The sequence below is a fragment of the Astyanax mexicanus genome, chromosome 20 (assembly GCF_023375975.1).
Source record: "Astyanax mexicanus isolate ESR-SI-001 chromosome 20, AstMex3_surface, whole genome shotgun sequence".
Classification (NCBI taxonomy): Eukaryota; Metazoa; Chordata; class Actinopteri; order Characiformes; family Acestrorhamphidae; genus Astyanax; species Astyanax mexicanus.
The window spans coordinates 15,140,057-15,157,832 of record NC_064427.1 but is presented as its reverse complement, the minus strand read 5'-3'; the positions used below and the strand labels follow the sequence as shown (position 1 = coordinate 15,157,832).

The window sequence follows — 17,776 nt, the reverse complement described above, 5'->3', positions numbered from 1 at the left end:
CAGTAATCAGCCCTGCAATGATTCAGTTTTCTTTTTGCCGATCATACTGGACAAAACATATAATAAACAACAGAGGTACAAAACAAATATAATAAAAATAGACTACACATTGTTTAAATGTGTACTTTTATGTATTTTCTTTAATTAACATCAATTAGCATATGTAATAACTGTCAATGAACATTCTTGGATTCTTGAAAAGACATTTGTGGCATTTTCCCTAAAATGACATTAAAGATCTTAGCTAAAAAAATAAAAATAATAATAATAATAATAATAATCTTTCAAAAATGAATCATTCTAAAAAAAATCACTTAGATAATTTTTTAAGAAAATCATTCAAAAAAGTCAATGGAACAGAAATCCCAATAAAACTACTGGAGTTGTTGCTCTACAGCAGTGTGCTGGAGTGATGGAGATTAAGGCTACTCTGTGAAGAACACTTAGTGAGAACACAAAAAAATATATATATATAAATACAATCAATCCCAAAAACTATCCCATAATAATAATATCCACAGAAAAATACTGCAAACGTGCTCAGTCAATAGTGTTATAAACAGATGCTGCTTTACTAGAAGCAAAAATACTATCTTTTATTATTATTTAACAGTAAGAATTTAAGACTTTTCTAGACTGGTCCCAAAACTCCACCTATTAACACCTATTAAAGAACAGGGTGACAATAAGGAGGAGAATAATAAAATATACAGAGAAACACAAACACAATACAGTCTGTAATTATTGTTCAACTCCAAAGTGAAATATATGCTTAATAGAGCTGAAAAAAATTATAATTAGTGTAAAAAAAACAAGGTGGTCATAATGTTATGCTTGATTGATCTAAGTGTACTGCTACTGTACAGTTACTGATGGCTGAGAGACACCACTGTTCATATAAGAAGCAAAATACTATCAAAGCATATTAAAATCAATAGAGTGACAAATAAAATCACTTAAAATCACTTTAAACTGATGATAAAACCTGAATTAGCTTAAAAATATATATTAGTGCATGTATTAACAGAGTGTATGAATTACACACTACAAAACTCTAAAATTGTTTTATTAAAATAGATTTTATTTTAAATCTCAAAGATAAAAAAAAATCCCATTAAGACTGTAGATTTACTACCTTAACATATCTTTTAAAAAACTTGACCCTGTAGCCTATTTATTTCTATATATATATATATATATATATATATAGGAGCTGTAAGGCACTGGGAGTGACGGAGCGTTATGATTAGTGATTAGAGAAACGACTGTAGTGCGAGACTCTGTTCTACAGGTTTCTCTGCTCTCTGCTACGACCCACACTAAATAAAATAATCCTATAATAATAATTCTATAATAATAATAATCCCAGACTGATCACTGCTCTCCTCAGAGCTGATCTCGGGACTCTGTTCCCTTTCTAATCCTCGGTCTCCAGCACTGTGCGTGGTGTGGACGGTGTAGTGGATAACAGTGAGGAGGTCTAGGCCTGTCCGCGGATCTGCTGGACGTGAGGGATCTTCCTGGTGAGGAAAGTGTGAACGTGAGGCCAGATTTTGTTGGTTTCGGTTCCGCTGAACGTCTCCAGAACTCCTTTACTCCTGATTTTAGAATTAAAAAAATATTTAAAGCAGTAATATTTATAAAAAAATAAATGTCTTATTATTCGGAGGTATAAAGTGGTAAATATTAGGGAATACATCCATGATTTAAAATAAATAATTAAATTCTTTAAAATTTCCAGTTATTACTCTATATGTACCTGTAATACTCTAAATCCAGTTATTATTCTATATGTACCTGTAATACTCTAAATCCAGGTTTTATTCTATATGTACCTGTAATACTCTCAATCCAGTTATTACTCTATATGTACCTGTAATACTCTAAATCCGGTTATTACTCTATATGTACATGTAATACTCTAAATCTGGTTATTACTCTATACCTGTAATACTCTAAATCTGCTTATTACTCTATACATGTAATACTCTAAATCTGGTTATTACTCTATACATGTAATACTCTAAATCTGCTTATTACTCTATACATGTAATACTCTAAATCTGGTTATTACTCTATACCTGTAATACTCTAAATCTGGTTATTACTCTATACATGTAATACTCTAAATCTGGTTATTACTCTATACCTGTAATACTCCAGCACTGGCTGGGTCTGGAACTCGTAGGCCTTCAGTCTGCGGGTCACTGTCTCAGGTGTGTCATCTTCCCTCTGGATCAAAGGCTCTCCTGTAACATCATCCAGCCCCTGCAGAGAAACAGAGACACTGATATAAACCTGTTTCTAGAACAGTTTAATCAGGCGAGCTGCAGGTTTTATATCCTGTATAAGGAGTTCAGTCAGGATACAGATCTGTGTGGTTAATTACCAGTGATGGGAGTAACGGCATTAAAATAAACAGCGTTAGAAACGGCGCTACTTTTTTCAGTAACGAGTAATCTAACTAATTACTCTGACTGTAACTATAACACTGTTACCATTTCCCACACCCCGTTACTGCACGTTACTTTAGCCGATCAATTAACTTTTTTTTTAAACTTCACACATACAGACAAAGGTGCAGGTGTGTATGTTTTGGGGGCGAGTAACGCAAGTAACGCAATAGTTACTTTTATAGTGGAGTAACTCAGTTAGTAACTTTTTTGGAGAAGTAACTAGTAACTATAACTAATTACTTTAATGTGGCCAACACTGGTTAATTGATATATAACTGATTACACCTCCTTCAGACAGGAATTGCATCTGTTCAGGTTTAAAAAAATTATAACTGTAAACAGCAGTGGAGTTACTTACTGTACAGTAACAATATGATCTGAATTTAACACACTGTACTACACGTTTCACACTGCTCACATTTTAGTGACGTGCAATCCTACACACCCTGATCCTTATCATTTTATATCAGTCACCTCCACACCCTCTCACACACACACTCTCACACACACTCTCACACATACTCTTACACACACTCTCTCACACACACACTCACACACACCCAAAACCAGTGTCATAACTCACAGACTGTTAGCTGTTACATTCAGTCAGTTCATGTAAAAAACGAAGAGAGCACTTCAGTTTCTTAATCAGTTTCTCTGATTTTGCTATTTATAGGTTTATGTTTGAGTAAAATGAACATTGTTGTTTTATTCTATAAACTACAGACAACATTTCTCCCAAATTCCAAATAAAAATATTGTCATTTAGAGCATTTATTTGCAGAAAATGAGAAATGGCTAAAATAACAAAAAAAAAGGATGCAGAACTTTCAGACCTCAAATAATGCAAAGAAAACAAGTTCATATTCATAAAGTTTTAAGAGATCAGAAATCAATATTTGGTGGAATAACCCTGGTTTTAATCACAGTTTTTTTTTCATGCATCTTGACATTATGTTCTCCTCCACCAGTCTTACACACTGCTTTTGGAAAACTTTATGCTGCTTTACTCCTGGTGCAAAAAATCAAGAAGTTTAAACTTCTAATGTTTGGTTTGATGGCTTGTGATCATCCATCTTCCTCTTGATTATATTCCAGAGGTTTTCAATTTGGTAAAATCAAAGAAACTCATCCTTTTTAAGTGCTCTATTTTTTTACAGAGCTGTATGTGCCTTGGGGTAGAGAGTAGAGTTGAATGTAATAAACAGTAATAAAGAGAATATAGAGAATATATAGATTATTCAGAGCTGCTGTACTGACAGTGTTTCTGCTGCAGTAAAGTAGAGCAGACAGTGAAACTCCGCCCCTCTGGAGGAATTTACTTTATCTGTAAACAAACCCAAATACGGACAGCAGCGACTTTCTCACACTGGAACAGAAATGACCTTCATATGAACTCTGAATTCTGCAGCTGAACTGAAACAGCAAACCCCACCTCACACCCCGGATACTTCCTCTACAGCCGATCTAAACACCAAAAACACTATAAACCCCCTGCAGTCTGAACACAGCAGCTCTAAACCCACACAGCATCTGAGATTAAAACTAAAACTGGATTAAAACTGAAGCTGTAGAGACATCTGAGTGGATCTGTCACAATAAAATTAGGATTTATAACAAGAGGAAACTTTTTGACTCCAAATACAACAAATATACGTTGTTTTTGTGTTAAAAAATGAATTTTTAAACTTTCATTCTTTTGAATTTTCGAGAACAAACTGTTCTATGTATAACTGACACTTCAGTAGCTGTAAAACATTACATATCCCTGCTGTTCAGTCTGAATTTGTAAAGAAAGCTTTTAGTTATAATCAAATATGTGAAAAGTATCTGCATTTATTACTCTGTAGGTAGGAGTATAGATACTAGAGTTTAATAAAATACTTCTGTCACAATGTCACAATAATACAAACACACTCAAACACCTGTATAACCACTTAAGACTTCATAGCAACTACCTAGCAACCACTAAAAACACTGTAGCATCCACCTGGAATGTCAGTAGAAGTATAGATACTCAGATGTAATAAAATACTTCTGTATTTTAGTTAAAGCATCAAGGCTTTTTACTCTTTAAGTAAAAGTGTTTTAAAACTACAAAGTATAAAAGTAAAAGTAATGTAAGGAGAAAAAATAAAGCCTTTTAGAACAAAAGCTTAGGCCACGCCCACAGAGTCCTATAGTGCACTACTCCCCCCAGATACTCTGGATAGGGGTCTTATTGAACGACGAGAAGCCGGAATGAAAACCAGCTGAAATGAAATAGGAGTAACGAGGACATTTTTATTAAAATGTAAAGAGGAGAAAGTTTAGATAATTGTGAGTAAATGTAAAGGTAAAAAATTACTCTAGTAAAGTAGAGATAAAATAAGTTTATACTTAAGTAAGATAATAAAGTATGTGTACTTTATTAATAGAAACCTCTGCGTATACAAATTCACACACAGCAGGGTAATTCAGGGTAATTAATTCACCTGATCTCCTGCAGGACTGAAAACTCTGTACAGTAACTCATGCAGCTCATACCCCAGACACCAGTGCTCACCACCGAGCTCCCAGTAGGTTTAGTACAGAACTGCAGGAGAGCACCCTCAGGACCAATACATATATTTCAGAGATTTAAACAGGATTATTTAACCCTGCTGTTTTGTTCTAGGTCAAATTGACTTGTTTTAAAGTTTGAAGATCGGGGAAAAAGAATTAAAAGTATTTCTTTTTCAGTATGAAACTTCTTCTGCTTGCCTTAATTAGTGTAATCAACATATAATATGAAAATGGTTCATCTCACATATTACAAAACCTAAAACTAAATAAAACTGCAATGTTATGTTTCAATGTTATGTAGAACTATTGTTTCATATGTCGATATTTCAAAAATAATGAAGTAGTGAAACGTATTTTTTTAAATATAAAAACAAGTGAATTATCCTAATTAAAGCATTACCTGTTAGATGTAAGGAACACCATTGCATTAAATATTGATAGAATAATTAGTAATGGAGTTAGTAATAAAATATTTACACTGCTTGTTAGGATTTTTTTGGTTCCAGACATATTTTGTATAATTAAACATGAACCGGTTCAAATTGACCCTGGAACACCATTACTGTTCCTGATAAATGAACATAACAGGGGGGTTAAAGGGTTTTAGGTCATTCTCTGCTTTAACTCGTATTCATGAGTGATTATCTGTTTCTGTTTTTCTCCTCCTCCCCTGAGAAAATGACAGAGTAAACTACCTCCTGTTTTTTGACTGAACTCAGTGGGGGTCTGATAATTACAGTTCCATCTGGAGGAACATCACTGTGCTTTTCCAGATAAAAATCCTGAGAGAGGGGGATTTCAGTCACAGCTACACGCTGTATTCAGTCTCTGAGCACATAGATCCATCACAGATCATTCACTATACATTAAGTGAAAAACTTAGTTAAAACTGAGGCTTCTAAAGAGTTGTTCAGTCATTTATATGGTCTGGGTGGTAAAACTATCACGAGGAAAATATATATAAACACTAGACCTCATTATGCAAGTCTTGGTTATAAAACCCACTAACAATTTTTACTTTCACTTTCTTTTTTTGGGGATTTGTATGGTTTAGAGGGACAATGGGATAATCATCATGAAAGCAGAGGTATGAAATTATACTTTTTCTTTATGTAGTTGAGTTGTTTTTCCAATAATATGGAATATGGAACATTGCTCAAATAGGGAGAGAGGGATTCTCTATATGTGTGTATGCCTCTTTTTCCCCCTTTTTTCTTGCTTTAAAAGAAGACTTTCAGGGTATTGTATATAATTTTCAGGCAACAGGGAGCTCCCATTAAAATGTGAGAGACTCTCTGAACTTCTGTGATTGGTGGAACCTCTGACAAAGCCTTCAGAACAGAATTTGTTAAAAAATCATCAAACAAATTTGTCAAAATTAAATAATCAAAAGGAATGTTTTATAATTAACATTCATTTCCAAGAGTTTTGCACCATAATTACAAGATCCAGGACCTTTCTGGTGAATGAAGTTTATGTTATAAATGCAGTGTAATCATATGACCACATGATACAAAGATGTAGGTACAAAACTGGGTCATTAAGCGATTATTAATTGGGACACATGCTGTATTCAATAGTATTAATAAATGACTTTATCTTGCTTGTATTGAAACAGGGAAAGCTTTAATTGTTTTGAACAATTGCTATGAGGATAAACAGTGGAATATATACCCTAAAACTGCAGACTATTGACCTTTTCTCCATGTGTTGTTTTAAATACATTCTCTTTTAAAGTAGTTTAACAGAAATGATCAGCAGATTTACACCTCTGTATTCAGCATTTCCTTTCCACAGCTTCCACCCAGTCCACCTCCCACCCCTCAGCACACTCCCACCTCCCAGTATAGCCAAGACCAGTTCTGATCCTTACTGACCCAACCCTTCAGCACAGAACATTTTACACTAGAGTTCTCCTTTAAACTGCAGAACAGAGCAAAGGTCCCTGCAGTAAACTCCTCAAACAATAACCCAATAACCCTGTGCTGCTTTCACAACCACACACACACACACTCCTCTCTCTGTGTCTTTATCTCTAATCCCTCAGTCTCAGGAAACATCATCCAGCAGCCTCATTACAGCTCAGCCTGCAGCGTTCACCTCCCAGAGCTGACCAATCACAGCTCCCGATGCTGCGCTGCTGCTCTGGGCTTTCACACTCATTATAAACACACAGGGAATTACAGCTGAGATTTATATAAATAAATGACAATATTTGCATGTGTTGTCTGTAGTTTATAGAATAAAACAGCAATGTTTATTTTACTCAAACATAAACCTATAAATAGCAAAATCAGAGAAACTGATTCAGAAACTGAAGTGCTCTCTTCATTTTTTACAGAGCTGTATTTTACAGTCAGTGGTTGATCTCCACAGATACAGATATAAAATGCACTTCATTAAGTATTCTGTTGCTTATGCGTATTTTGTTATAAAATCAGGTAAAGTGTAAATATAAAACAGTATAATCAGTTTTAGATCTTTATTTTAATATGTAAATGATGTACTGACTGGTATTTTGGGGGGGTTGAAGTCGGTGTTGTAGACTCGGCCGCTGGGCAGGTGGAGCCAGCGGGAAGTCAGGCGCTCTTTAATGGTCTGGAACGGGACGTCCAGGTTGATGACGGTGTCGACGGTGCACATGCTGTCCAGACTCTCCGCCTGCGCCACGGTGCGAGGAAAACCTGAACGGTGAAAACACTGGTGAACCGGAGGATTTACCACCATTACTCTGCTCTTTATCCTCTAATACTCATATACTCTAATACCAACCTCATACTGAATCACCACACAGCACAAATACCCTCACTGTGCCCCAAGTTATTCACTCCTCTCAATATTCACACACTCCTCTCACTATTCACACACTCCTCTCACTATTCACACACTCCTCTCACTATTCACACACTCCACTCACTATTCACACACTCCTCTCACTATTCACACACTCCTCTCACTATTCACACACTCCTCTCACTATTCACACACTCCACTCACTATTCACACACTCCACTCACTATTCACACACTCCTCTCACTATTCACACACTCCTCTCACTATTCACACACTCCTCTCACTATTCACACACTCCACTCACTATTCACACACTCCACTCACTATTCACACACTCCACTCACTATTCACACACTCCTCTCACTATTCACACACTCCTCTCACTATTCACACACTCCTCTCACTATTCACACACTCCACTCACTATTCACACACTCCACTCACTATTCACACACTCCACTCACTATTCACACACTCCACTCACTATTCACACTCCTCTCACTATTCACACACTCCTCTCACTATTCACACACTCCTCTCACTATTCACACACTCCACTCACTATTCACACACTCCTCTCACTATTCACACACTCCTCTCACTATTCACACACTCCTCTCACTATTCACACACTCCTCTCACTATTCACACACTCCTCTCACTATTCACACACTCCTCTCACTATTCACACACTCCACTCACTATTCACACACTCCTCTCACTATTCACACACTCCTCTCACTATTCACACACTCCTCTCACTATTCACACACTCCTCTCACTATTCACACACTCCTCTCACTATTCACACACTCCTCTCACTATTCACACACTCCTCTCACTATTCACACACTCCACTCACTATTCACACACTCCTCTCACTATTCACACACTCCTCTCACTATTCACACACTCCACTCACTATTCACACACTCCTCTCACTATTCACACACTCCTCTCACTATTCACACACTCCTCTCACTATTCACACACTCCACTCACTATTCACACACTCCTCTCACTATTCACACACTCCACTCACTATTCACACACTCCACTCACTATTCACACACTCCTCTCACTATTCACACACTCCTCTCACTATTCACACACTCCTCTCACTATTCACACACTCCACTCACTATTCACACACTCCTCTCACTATTCACACACTCCTCTCACTATTCACACACTCCTCTCACTATTCACACACTCCTCTCACTATTCACACACTCCACTCACTATTCACACACTCCACTCACTATTCACACACTCCACTCACTATTCACACACTCCACTCACTATTCACACTCCTCTCACTATTCACACACTCCTCTCACTATTCACACACTCCTCTCACTATTCACACACTCCTCTCACTATTCACACACTCCACTCACTATTCACACACTCCACTCACTATTCACACACTCCACTCACTATTCACACACTCCTCTCACTATTCACACACTCCACTCATTATTCACATACTCCTCTCACTATTCACACACTCCTCTCACTATTCACACACTCCTCTCACTATTCACACACTCCTCTCACTATTCACACACTCCACTCACTATTCACACACTCCTCTCACTATTCACACACTCCTCTCACTATTCACACACTCCCCTCACTATTCACACACTCCTCTCACTATTCACACACTCCTCTCACTATTCACACACTCCTCTCACTATTCACACACTCCACTCACTATTCACACACTCCTCTCACTATTCACACACTCCACTCACTATTCACACACTCCACTCACTATTCACACACTCCACTCACTATTCACACACTCCTCTCACTATTCACACACTCCACTCATTATTCACATACTCCTCTCACTATTCACACACTCCTCTCACTATTCACACACTCCTCTCACTATTCACACACTCCACTCACTATTCACACACTCCACTCACTATTCACACACTCCTCTCACTATTCACACACTCCACTCATTATTCACATACTCCTCTCACTATTCACACACTCCTCTCACTATTCACACACTCCTCTCACTATTCACACACTCCTCTCACTATTCACACACTCCACTCACTATTCACACACTCCTCTCACTATTCACACACTCCTCTCACTATTCACACACTCCTCTCACTATTCACACACTCCCCTCACTATTCACACACTCCTCTCACTATTCACACACTCCTCTCACTATTCACACACTCCTCTCACTATTCACACACTCCTCTCACTATTCACACACTCCACTCACTATTCACACACTCCTCTCACTATTCACACACTCCTCTCACTATTCACACACTCCTCTCACTATTCACACACTCCTCTCACTATTCACACACTCCTCTCACTATTCACACACTCCTCTCACTATTCACACACTCCTCTCACTATTCACACACTCCTCTAACTATTCACACACTCCACTCACTATTCACACACTCCTCTCACTATTCACACACTCCTCTCACTATTCACACACTCCTCTCACTATTCACACACTCCTCTCACTATTCACACACTCCTCTCACTATTCACACACTCCTCTCACTATTCACACACTCCTCTCACTATTCACACACTCCTCTCACTTATTACATCACTATAAACCTCAGTGTGTGCTTAATAAATATACTAAGCACCACTATGATTTAGACAATGTACTTATATTGAAGTTGTATAATCACAATATTGTAGGGGTGTGACGAGACACTAATATCACGAGAACAAGATGAGACGAGACAAGATTTTAAAAATAACATTTTAAAGAAAACGTCAAAAATGAAAAATGGCTTGAAAACTAGAGTTTTATTTGACAAAATCATATAACGCAAACTTAACAGACTGGTTTCTCTCACACATTGATTTGATAAGAAATAGAAATAAGAATAAGAATAAAAAATAAAATAAAACTTTTCTAGGTCTTATATAGTGCAAACAATAAGTGCAAACCACAACCAGTCATATTAAGACTATGGTTTGTGTTTTTTTCTCCTAAATCTCTTGTAATTTAACTATGCATAACCATAACCAGTCATATTAAGACTATGCTTGAAGTGCAAACAGAGACAGAACATTTTTTTAATACAGTACAGAGCTACGGGATTAGTACAACTGCCTATGAAACAGTCACGTGTAGGATTTACTTACAGTATTTACATATGGTTTGTGTCTTGTTGGTCACTCTGTTACCGATTATTGTTTTCACTGGAGCCAAAATGCAGCCAGACATACAACTTAAAAGTAGTAGAAGCATCTTTTATGCTGAGAGCTGCTCTCACTGCTCAGCCCCCACACTCGCTGCTATCGCTACTGTGTTGCCAGATCCCTCTTAAAAAGTCCACACTAAACTGTTTTTTTCGCGAGACAGGTTTAAGCTTGACGAGTAATATCGTCACATTTTAATCTTGCCCCTACAATATTGTATAGTATTGTGATAAAAAATACATATATGTATAAAGCAGCACATTTATGACACATTAAATTCATACATTTTAGGAGTATGGAAGTAGAAGTGTGCCCTATTGACAACCTATTGGCCCTTAGCATAACCACAGCAGTGTTGTGTCTCTGTATTTATTTTACCATTTACTGTAAAGATTTATGGGTTTATATTTAAGACAGTTTTTGTTTGTTATGAAAGCCACTGCTTTGTTATGGCTGCCCTAACAAATGCATTCTAACTACAAATGCACTGTTTTAGTAAGGAAGCAAAATTAAAATGTGTCCTAAAACAGCCAAATATACTTTCACTGAAGAGTACTCTATTGTACTTTAGTATAAGGTACAGCCCCAGAGACAAGCTTTATACTGATATGAATATAAATCAAATATAAATCTAAAGTACGTATTTTTTTTAGTGTGCATGATTTGCGTGGCTCTTTAAAAACAGCCCAAATATCTGATCCAGTTTTAAAACACTACAGGAGGATTAATCTTTTCACCAGCAGTTATAAAATCTGAGCTCTACAAAATAAAAGCCTTTTAACTACAGAAGCATGTGATTGTCTGAACCGACCCAAAGCCGGAGGATTTATAAGAGTTTTACCGTCTAACAGCCAGCTGCTGTGATCCATATTCCTCAGGTTAGACAGGATGAGGCGAGAGATAACGTCATCAGGAACCAGCTGACCCTGATCTATACACGACTTCATCAGCAGACCCAGTTCTGCAGAGAAACATAACAATAAAAATCACTAAAAACACACACACACAGTTAAAGCAGAATTACAGTTTAAAATAGGTCCATCATGATAAAAAACAGAAATAACTACGATAAACTATATTATAGCAATTTTAAGCTCATATTTTGTAATAATGTAATGATATAATATAGCAGCATAATAATGCATTTTAATACTGTCCACTGTTTACATCTCTACAATTTTGCACTGCTAAATATTATTATATAACTGTGTATTTGCACTTTCTGTATGTCTGACATCAGTAACTGGTGTTCATTGTTGTTTCACTGTGTTTAACTGCACTACCTTCATTACACACACTAAAATACTCTACTTTATACTTTATATTTTATTGCATTTTTATATGAATCATTATATCTCATGCTCTTTTGTAACTTTTGTGTATTATTTATACATGTCTATTTACACATTATTTTAAAAGAGCAATACAGTTTTAATTATTTAGAACATAAAGACATTGGAATTGGAATATAAATGCTTAATGTAATCACACAAGTTTAGAGGAAAAACATAAATATAAACAAAAAAACAAAGACAGTATGGCAGCTCAATAATGATGTATCCTTGATAAGTAAACATGGGTATTGATAATATTAAGGTCAGTAAAAAGGTTTAGATTACTAAAAAAATCAGTTTATTTTTGTTTTAATCCAGGACAAAGCTTGGCCTGTATTTGAAGTAGACAATTGAACTAGACAATACAGTCTTTATTTTACCCTGGATTAAATCCTGTTAGTGCACTGTTAGCAGTTAAGCAGCCTCTAAAGCATGCTAATCTCACAGCCATTCTGCTGCTTTACTTCAGGCTTTTAAAATGTATTATACGTTTATGTGACCCATGCTTTTATTTACTCCATATTGGAGGCAGGAGAAATACAATATTACATTTTATGTTACTTAAATACAGATACTAATACTAATACTAATAGCATGAGTATCTGCTAATACCAATATCTTTGAGATACTATATTTTCCCCTCTGTAACTAACTAAGCTGTTAAACTCATTTAGAGCATTTATTTGCAGAAAATGAGAAATGGCTGAAATAACAAAAAATATGCAGAGCCTTCAGACCTCAAATAATGCAAAGAATTCATATTCATAAAGTTATAAGAGTTCAGAAATCCATATTTGGTGGAATAATCCTGGTTTTTAATCACAGTTTTTATGCATCTTCAACATTTTTGAATGTGGTGAAAGATACTAATATTATACCCTGAAATATGTTGCCATATCACCCACCCCTAATTATTACATCAGGGTTCTACTTATTTACTGTTTTTATCAAAAGAAAAATTCACACTGTTCTCATTGCCCATTAGATATCTACTAGAGACATTATATCTGTCCAGTATAATCTATTTTACTTTAATCCTGGATATATGGAGATATTTGAAGTACATTATTATTAGTATCATGACTTATAATTCTGGATCATTCACTTCTGTTTCAAATCTGATAAAATTCTTGTATTTGTTAATAAATAAAATAAAATTTTCATTTTGTTGCAGTAGTGTATTCTTAAAATATATTTTTTTAAACTAGTGTTTTGTCATATCGCGAAGAGTATCGTTATCACAAAAATATCATGAAATATTGTGATATTATTTTAGGGCCATATCGCCCACCCCTACTCAGGACTACTCAGCAGTGCTGATCTGGGATCAGATTTCTGTCTTAAACAAACAATCTGTTCCTTTTACAAGCTGAAACAAGTCAAGAGTGCAGAAACTAGTTGATAAACTGGATCAAAACTTAAAGTTCTCATGGAAATCAGGCCGCCACTGTTAGTTCAGAGTGATTAGGTGATTAGGTCAGTGCTGAAACCGAACTGCTGGTGATTGATTAGGTGGGAAAGGGAGGTTGGGTGCTTTTGTTAAAGGTCCATAAAATAAAAAAGACCTTTGCATTTCAAAAGGTCAATGATCTGCAGATAATCAGGCAACTGGAGTCCTGCTGAAAGATACTCCTGCTCTCTGAGGACGCAGGACAGAGGAGATGTGGGTGGATTAGGAGGAGCTTGAGGAGAGCAGATTACCTCAGCAGGTCATCTACAGAAAGCTTCTACTGTTCCAACAAAACTCTGCACCCTAAAATAAAAGTACTGTGTGGTAAACAACTACCTGTTTATTTACACAACTGAAATCTCTTAACTATTTTTCTAGAGCCCATCAAGCAGTAGTAAAACCCCCCACAACCCTAAAGCTCATTTCAGACTGTTTTAGGCTAAAATCACACCAGTGATATATGGTCAAATTTTACTAGTAGGAAATCAAATTACATTTATTTTTATGTTTACTAGTAATAATATCAGATCTACATAACTAAAAAGCCATTCTTACTAGTCACATAAGTGGGACAACACATGTCACATTTTGCATTTTGCAGCCCGCACAATATTGGGAAAAATTTACACTGAGATATTTTGCTGTTCTGCAATATATATATTTTCTGATGCTTAACAATAGAGGCCTTTTAAAAACAATTGCGAGACGTTCTGTGCATCAATCCTTGTAGTAAAATAAATGGTATTAGGTATTAATCAAAAATCTGGTAGGTATTACCATAGATGGATGGATGGATACTATATTGATCCCCGAGGGGAAAATTTGGAATATAATGGACTGCAGTGTGAATTGTATTTAGCAGTTAAATAAAGTATATTTACATTAAAATGTATATTGACATTGCATGTTGACATTAAATGTACATTGACAATGCATGTTCTGTGATGCTTGTGTGTATATTGCGATAGTTGTAGATAATGATATACTGTGCAGCCATATTCATTGCCACTGATTTACTTACCTATAATTTACTATTTAACCTATTTATCTACGATTACTTTATACTAGTAGAATACATTTAGATTGTAATTTATGCTCATCAATTGACATATTGTGGCTCAATTCCAATGTGGTGGTGTTTAGAGAACTAGCTAAAGATACTTTGTGCATGAACAGTGTTTTTAATTAACTGTATTAAAACACATTATCTACACAGTAAATCTGTACACTTTCAAAGTTCTCAGTGCCTCGTTTAAATGTCAGGGCTCCCAGAATTCTACCAATGAAGTGCATGAAGCTACGTTGAGTTTGTAAATTAATTGCATAGGTAACTCTATGCCCCTATTGTCTGTTGGGAGCATCGGCTAAAAAAGTGGTTCACTACAACTCAAGTCCAGGTAATGAAACCAAACAAATAACGTGCTCTTTGCTATCACGGTATATTACAGAAATGTGTGACTGGTTAATGACCAGTATCAGTCATGTAAACTTAGGGTTTAAAATGATTTGCCATGCTGGCAGATGTTGGCCACATATTTTGGTGTATACTAATATATACAGTACACAGTTCTCTTATTCTGTTCTGCAAAGCCGGTGTTATTTTATGATGATTTTAAGCTAAAACAGCTTTCCAGACTAAAAAAAAGTGTCTATTACTTTACAAAACTTCTGAAAATACTTGCGTTTAGCTTTTCCTCCACTCTCCTTCCAATTAACTTTCTCCTGGAGGCCATAAAGCAGCAGGAGGACAACAACCCCCACCTCCACCACCTTCAGACTGATGGAGCTCCACTCACACTGTTTACTTCTCTAACAGCTTCCTGAAAGAGCAGAAACTCACCCAAAACACACTAATCTCAACTTTTATTAAGCTAAAAACACTTTAATCTCCAATAAACTCCCTTTACACACACATACACTAACACACACACACAATCCTACTGGAGGAAAACTCCTGATTTTACTGATATATAATGATAAATAAAGATATATAAATGCTGTTAAAGCTGATGTGGAGGTTCTTACCGGTCTTGGCTTTAATATTGGCTCTCAGAATGTCTCCGCTGGACAGATGCTTCAGCCCGAAACTGTCGGTGATCCGGTTGGATACCGTGCCTTTCCCGGAGCCCGGGGGTCCCATAATCACCGCCCGGAACACCCTGAGTAATCCCATCCTGTTCACACTCAGTTTATCAGGCTTTAATTCTGTTTAATTCGGGTTTAATTCGGTTTAATCGCTGCTCCCCTGCAGTAAATAAAAGCACTGAACTCCAGCGAGCTGCAGCTCTGCTCAGCCACCTCATCTGCATGCAGCAACACCGCCGTGACGTAGAGCCGAGGGGGCGTTACTTACATAAACCACGCCCCCTGAAAAACATGCCGCTCAGTTTGAATAGAAGTGAAAACACTATACACAGTACACTTAATAACAATAAACATAATAACTTAATAACATGTCACATTTGCTAGGGCTGCACAATATTGGGAAAAAATTACATTGCAATAATTTGCTGTTCTGCAATATATATATATGTATATGTATATATATATATATATATATATATATATATATATATATATATATATATATATATATATACATATATATTATATTATATATGTATATATATATATATATATATATATATATATATATATATATATATATATATATATATATAAATGAAGGTCATTAAATTTGAAAAAAACAAGAACTTTGATGTTGAAACTGGCACTCATCAGGAACGCCCCAGGAAAGGAAGAACGAGAGTTTTCTCTTTTATTCGGAATAAGTTCATCAGAGTTACCAGCCTCAGAAACCACAAGTTAACAAACAGCTCCCCAGATAATTTTGGTTTGTTTAACACTTTTAAGTTACTTCATGATTCCTTATGTACTGTATATGATCATGCACTCTTGCAATGTGGAAAGACACATTTAAATTATTATTTTTTATATTTTTATTATAATTTGTGGGCAGCACAGAATTGATTAAATGTCAGACTTTTAACATTAACAAATCTATATTAGACAATGTTAAATAAAGACTGTTTCTACAACTTCAATCTTAAAAAATGTAACTCAACCAAAAAAATAATGCTAATTTATTTAGTTAGCACTATCTAGGCTTCTCCATGTAAACACTGAGACTAGCTAGCTAACATGCTAATGTAGAGTATAGCATAGCTAGCTTTAGCACATTGTCTACCTAATTAGCTAACTAGCAAAGGAAGTTAATGTATCTGGGAATTAGATACTATTTTTAACAAGAAATTCTTAGATACGGAAATAAATGAACCTTTTGACCGACTGGAACAGGTTAGAACCCCTGCTGAACTGAGAATAAGCCAGAGCAAATAGCTAAATAAAAGAACTAGGAGCTAATTTAGCTCTCACGGTAACTAGCATTTAACTGTGTATTTGCTGTTATCGTTAGTTTTTGGTACCGAAAGCTACACTTATTAACTCAAATATAAAGTTCAGTTCTTCTCCAGGTGTTCCTTGTTTCTCCCAGTTTGTATCTCTCTCCTTCCCTCTTTATATATAGATTTTTTTTAATGTTTTAGTGTTGCTTATCTGGTCTTGTGTGTATTACGGACCGTTCATGGTGGTTCTGAGTTTGGCTTGTCTGTCTAGTAGTTTGTCAGTTTTGTATTTAGCTTTGTTGGGTTTGTTTTCTAATCTTTGTTTATTTTATTCAGTTCACCTTATTTTGTTCTGTCTTGTTAAAAAATATATATTTTTTAAATCTACGTCAACGTGTTAAAACATTTATAATATGTATAATATGTATAATATAATTACTAATCAAAAACTGTTACATTTTCTTGCATATGTACCTGTAACAGTAGAATAATAATAATAACAATAATAATAATAATAATAATAATAATAATAATAATAATAATAATAATAATAATAATAATAGTAGTAGTAGTAAAATACTCAAAAAAGGTAAAAGCATCACATTAGGAATCAACTCA

At 35.6% G+C, this 17,776-nt stretch overlaps 1 protein-coding gene across 6 annotated transcripts; it reads right to left on the bottom strand.

Moving 5' to 3' along the window:
• Positions 1-122: 122 nt before the first annotated feature.
• ak3 (adenylate kinase 3) lies at positions 123-16,117 on the bottom strand. 6 transcript variants are annotated; one of them, XR_007427342.1, is made up of 7 exons: positions 15,819-16,117; positions 11,851-11,970; positions 7,512-7,684; positions 2,116-2,268; positions 1,980-2,081; positions 1,836-1,945; positions 1,655-1,797 (listed from the first exon to the last, which is right to left on the bottom strand). XR_007427342.1 is itself a non-coding variant. In XM_049468356.1 (5 exons), exons 1-5 carry the CDS (start codon positions 15,964-15,966, stop codon positions 1,481-1,483), a joined length of 678 nt encoding a protein of 225 aa, XP_049324313.1. In that variant the 5' UTR covers positions 15,967-16,116; the 3' UTR covers positions 123-1,480. The 6 variants fall into 6 exon arrangements, 3 of the variants coding, with proteins under 3 accessions (XP_049324313.1, XP_049324316.1, XP_049324315.1); XR_007427341.1 differs by having other exon boundaries at positions 1,652-1,797; positions 1,836-2,081; XR_007427343.1 differs by lacking the exon at positions 1,980-2,081 and having other exon boundaries at positions 1,663-1,797.
• Positions 16,118-17,776: the final 1,659 nt, after the last annotated feature.